The sequence below is a fragment of the Homalodisca vitripennis genome, chromosome 1 (genome assembly GCF_021130785.1).
Source record: "Homalodisca vitripennis isolate AUS2020 chromosome 1, UT_GWSS_2.1, whole genome shotgun sequence".
NCBI lineage: Eukaryota > Metazoa > Arthropoda > Insecta > Hemiptera > Cicadellidae > Homalodisca > Homalodisca vitripennis.
Window position 1 is genome coordinate 172,898,669 of NC_060207.1, and position 6,000 is coordinate 172,904,668.

At 34.5% G+C, this 6,000-nt stretch overlaps 1 protein-coding gene across 1 annotated transcript; it reads right to left on the reverse strand.

Annotated features, from left to right (window-relative positions):
* Positions 1 to 4,674: 4,674 nt before the first annotated feature.
* LOC124355730 (cuticle protein 67-like) lies at positions 4,675 to 5,333 on the reverse strand. The gene has a single exon (XM_046806890.1). The coding sequence runs from the start codon at positions 5,277 to 5,279 to the stop codon at positions 4,770 to 4,772; it is 510 nt and encodes a 169-aa protein (XP_046662846.1). The 5' UTR covers positions 5,280 to 5,333; the 3' UTR covers positions 4,675 to 4,769.
* Positions 5,334 to 6,000: the final 667 nt, after the last annotated feature.

A 6,000-nucleotide genomic window follows, 5' to 3' on the forward strand; every position in this document is an offset into this window, starting at 1 on the left:
TTTATTTTTTGACCGTGGAAACAAGGAAAATTATACTATGGTGTGTGTGTCTGTGTAATATAATTAATCCAAAAAGGAAATGTTTCTTCACACACTAAATCTGAAATAAGAGACGGAGGAAATTTTTTGTACCTTATGAATCTGTTACCAACGCACACGGAAATATACGTAGCATAAACATATCTACTTTCGATTAAAAACCATTATATGGTTGTATTATACTACATAATATGTACTTCCATTAAGATTACTACGGACTGAAATTGTTGCATCTATTCATTAAAATATTATGTAGTGTTGCAGAGAATATAATATATTATATATATAATATAATATAATATAATAAAATATATTATAATATATATTATATAATATGCATGTCATTCGCCGACACTGGGGTCTCAAAACATTGCTTTGTGAATTTAAATTTTTAGTATATCTGAAATTGATCAGGAAATTGAAATATCTTTCAGCGGCAATAAATCACTTTCATGAGAGTTTATTATGTCATTGCCTTTGACTTATCTGTTAATTCGATAGGAAATTGGGTACAAAGCCACGAGTAACTGCTAGTCTGTAACTAAGCATCTGGAAATCATGTATATTTTGCAAAAAGGTGGTTTTATCCACTTCTCTTCAAAACACCAGATGTATTTTGATTTTTAGAGGTAACCGTAATCATAAAAATATAGACTGGACACTTTTTGGTGGGAGTTGGAGGAATAAGAATTTGGTAGGTAACTATAATACTATAAAAGTAAAGAGGATTGATATAAAAATTTGAATAAATATGAAATGTAACCGAAAGAAAGTGAATGGAACTAAACACATTTGGCTAACTTGTAGACGAAGGTACATTAATATAAAACTTCCGATAATTTCAACAATTATTTGAAATCAAGATATATCAAGTTAATAATGTGACCACAAGTATTTAAGCACAACTTTTCATAATGATCCGAAGCCGGGCTTTAATTGTTTTAGTATAACGAACTTGTGGGGCTGGAAAAGTTTAATTTCTGTCTCTGCCTGCTGGAGATATCGAAAACGGGCAGACCTATATACTTGTAATTATGAAACTTTATTTCTACATGAAAAACATTGGGTTCGATTATGGCGCATGTCACACCATGGGATTTTGGGTAAGCGTTATTGAATATTTCTTTATAGGCCATATGAAAAACCATGATGGCAACGAGAAAATAGCAGAATAAATAAATTTATAAACAAGTTTAGTATAGTAAAAGAGATTAGTAAAGAGATAAAGAAGTAACGTACTAACACATGTAGCCTACGCATTCCAGCTCATCCATCATTTTATGGTAACGTGGTGTGTAGAGTTATATTATTTAAACACTGATAAGGAACGCAATTTAATAAACAAACATTTAAATATATGACGTGGCAAGATTTCATCTGTAGAATTGACATTTTGCATGAACCACGGAATTTGGCTGAACGTCGTTTAAGCCTGTCACGCAATAGGCTGACACAATTTATGTTTTGATTGCCAGGCAATGTCTGCCGTATGATTGTCTGTCGTTCCATCTGTCATTAATTAAATGAGCTTAAGAATTGAAAATTTGCATTGCACCTTATGGAAGACTGTCATGTGACACATGGTGTGGTGTACTCCTACCTTGCCTGTATATATGGAAAGGACACGTAATAAATAAGTTTGATGACATATAATTGATTAGAAAAGAATATGTTACTACATTATGATTTAAAGTGAGCAAGGTCAGATGCTAGGCGATGACAACAAGTGGCGAAGATTTAATTTAATAGAATGTCTTTTGAGTTTGTATCAATGTTAAATGAATGATAGTAATGCTTATAAACAGTCCTTATGAGGCATATATATATACACATTTTTCAAAGCATAGAAGCATATTTAAAAATTAATTTGTTAAATGATAACAGGGCACAATTTAAAACCCTTTCAAAACATAAAATTATAGTAAAAGTAAATACTTCTGTAATTACCTCATTTCTATATTCGTAAAATTTAAACTAATGTATTCAAATAAAGGTTTTAACTATATAAATGATTAACTAATACATAACTAGGAACCCGGCCTAGTAAGGGTGTTCCTAACAGTTACAGAGGCTGTGCAGAGGAAATTCCTCTCGTGATTGGTCTGAGAGTTTTCAAAACTGATTGGCGTGGATTTGCAAAATTACTTCACCTTCCTGTTATTTCCATTAGTCATCATGTGGCTGGTTCGTTTTTTACGGATTTTTTATGGTCACCGCGTATCATCAAAATATAGTTCTATGATCTAACTTTTTTTATTATTTATAACTCCTTCGGTGTATACCACGGTGATTGGTTTCAAACGTCTCCAAAACTTAGGTTTCTAATGACAAATTTGATATGTATTTATGATAAGTATATAATGGCAGAAAAATTGCTAAAATAGCAATTGTAAATGACACTTTGGTTTAAGACTTTACCGACTTCTGTCAAACCCCACAAAAGCCAACTACTGTGTGACTGAAGTGTACCTCGAATATTTTGTGATACCGAATCATTCAAATAAAGCAGTTTTACACTCAGGTATTTTGGAATGTTTTTGACGTTTATTTGTTCGGAGATTACGAATATACCTTTAATGTTATAGTAGGCAGTGTCATGTTAGAGGTAAGTTATATAAGGGGGAGGGGGACACAATAAAAATGTAATTGAAAACTTTGTATGGGAATTTTGGTAAAACAATATAGGTACTAACATCACTGGGTGAGCGTTAACGAAGCCTTTAATTTATGCCCGCCAGCATGATATCTCGAAAACGAACTAACCTATAAACTTGCGATTTTGCTTGAAGCTATGTTTCTGTATAGGCAACGTCGAGGTCGATGATGGTACAAGTCACTCCATATAATTGGTTGAACGTGTTTATATTTGTCATAACACCTAATAAGGGCAACGAGAAAATAGTAGAATAAACAAATTTGTAAATAAACTGAGTAATGCAATGACATTTTACCATGTGGCATAGTAATAAATGTATCTGTATTCTTGATTTTTGCATGCTTGTATTATATAAATACGTTACAAGGTGAAGTGAAGTTAGAAAGGATGAAACCTAACTAATTGCTTTATAATAAAGTAGACCTTATTTGGTGTCCCAGTCACATTTTTCATGACAGATTTTATAATGGTATGGCATAAATAATATTAACCTTTTTGGCGAAATTAGTATTTGGTACTCCAAAAACATGCAAATACCTCATGTAAATACAAGGAAATAAGAATTTAGGATTTCCCCCCTTATTGGGAAATGGTTAAGATTTGGGCTCCAAATTGAAAAATCAGAAGGTCTATGGTTTATATGCCACCAAATATGTGTATGGTGGTCCTGATTTAAAGCTAACATTAATCTAATAGTTGATAGTAAACTATCTAGTTTTATCATGAGGTGGAAAGAGAAATGTTTAACTTATTGTTTTGAATGAAAATCGAACATAGTTTTATTTGAGTATCAAAAATTACATCTTGCTTAAGTAAAAAACTTGTTTTGATTTATTTATTACCAATCAAATTATTAACATTGTTCATTGTTATAATTAATGTACCGTAAAGCTTTAGTTTATTTGCTTGTATTCGCACTTCTAATGATTCTCTCTGACAAACATACTCATAAGAATTCATAACAATTTCAAATGATTCTCTTAAAAAGTTTTAAACCATATTTTAAGTCAGTTGCATAATGTTTATGTAATAACGTGAATCATTGTTTACAGATCAGCGGAAATTCTCTATAATATTACCTTTTTACATCTAATATGTTTAAATTCGAACAGAAACCAAGCTTACAGTCAAATAATATATTTATACGATATATGTTTATTATAACATTTATTGACAAAATTTTATTCGTTCTTCACAGAAATTCAAACGAACCGAATCTTTAAATAATATAATAGTGATTACAAAAGTTGTCATAAACGTTTAGGATTTGAAAGTCTCATTCCACAGTACGTCATCATATTTAAAGTACACTATCCCTCCACAAGTGTGCAATATTTCACTACAAAGGTGGATCCATTCAGTATTAAAACTGACTAATGAAAATACAAGGAGACTTTGTAATTTGTCACTTTTTTCAGTCCGTCTACTTATGAATAATAAATGTATTCATGGTGCCAAAATTACTATCAAATTCGCACATGAATTTAGATCTACAATTTGCTCTGGAATACAAACATTACGAACTTAAATCTTGTTGTGTTTTCTCATAGCCCAGTGCCATGGTGCACCTACTACTACTACCAGCTGGTAATTTTTTACTTCCGAGCAACTCTTATTGAACATATACTTCTTTTTATTGAGCTTCGAAAACTGGATATCAATATCTTACTATAATGTATAACCTTATTCTTTATTAATGACTTTTGTTCATAACCTCGAAATTCACTATATAAAAAACTACATATCAATTTTTATATTTTAAATTTTATGCTAACATATTCCATCACTCAAAGCGACATTCGTTTGTGTCTGAATGAAAAGATTTTAAGATCAAGATTTAAGAGAGTTAAGTTTGATTTGTTTCCTAATGAAATTTTAAGGACCTTTTATGTTATATATTTCTAGACTAAAGTCTACTAAATAAATACCACTAAATGAGATAATAGATATGAATTATGGGCACAGTAAAATTAACGTTGTTTATAACGATCCTCTTTTCATTTATTTCATTTCAATGAATCAAACGGAATAAATAGATGACAGATGAACGTTGCAGTGACTAGGGGGATGACGCTTAGTAACCGTAGTGGGTGCCGTATCCGTCGAAGCTGTAGTGAGCGACAGCGGGGGCAGCGGAGTAAGCGACTCCGAGGAGACCTCCGTGAGCGACGGCGGGGGCGGCGTAGGCAGCGGGTGCGGCGTAAGCATGGGCGGCGTAGGCGGGAGCGGCGTAGGCAGCAGGAGCGGCGTAGGCACGGGCGGCGTAAGCGGGAGCGGCGTAGGCAGCGACGGCGGGTGCGTGGTAGGCGGGGGCGGCGTAGGTGGCGTATCCGGGGTTGCTCACACGGACGTCGGACTTGCTGACGCTGGAGTAGGGGGTGTCGATGGTCTTGGTGTAGGTGGAGACCTGTCCCAGGTTACCGGGAGACCTCAGGATGTTGGCGGAGGTGGAGGTGACGGCGGCGGGGGCGTGGGCGTAGGGGGCGGCGTACGCAGCGGGGGCGTAGGCGGGGGCGGCGAGGAGACCAGCGTTGGCAACAGCCAAGGCGGCGGCGGCGAGGACCAGGAGCTGAAATAAAATCATTAATGAAGCACATATCTTTCGTTCATTAACTCTAAAAATATAAAATTTACTTTATATCTCAGTAGATTGGCCAATAAATAAATATTAGACTGACAAACATGTGATGCAAATGCGGGGTATGGGTACGAGGTAGGGCAGTCAAGGGCACCACCCGGCCACGCCTCAGTCAGCCTCCAACATCTGGGGCAGGGGCACTTTTGAAGAGCCGATCAGAGAAAGCGTGGGTTGCGAAAGTTTGCCAACGTCTGGTAGCAAAAACCGGGGTAATTGCGCCACCGACATGTGCTTGAGGTACGGAAAGTGCGTGACTAAGATACGCTTAAATTTGTCAATCGAAGCTGGTTTGCGTAAAAATGTAAAACCGGTAAACTACATAGAGTACACATTTTTACATGAATTTACCCCAAAGGTTTTAGTATCTTCTATAACATTTATTTTTTAGGTTTTTAACAGTACTACAATTATATTCAAAATAGTTGATATAATTTTAATTGAACGTTATAATACTGTCAAATTTAAGTTGCAATGTTAATTTCATTTACAACCGGAGTTCTATTTTTACTTTTTTCTACTGATTAATATAACAAAATGAATATGATACATATATTCTGTAGAGTCGATTTTCTAAATCCCAACTTTGGGAAGAAGAGTATCAGCCATGTTAAACGTGATTTTTTAATTAATTATTTAATTTGAATCATTCAATCTGTTGTTTAAAATA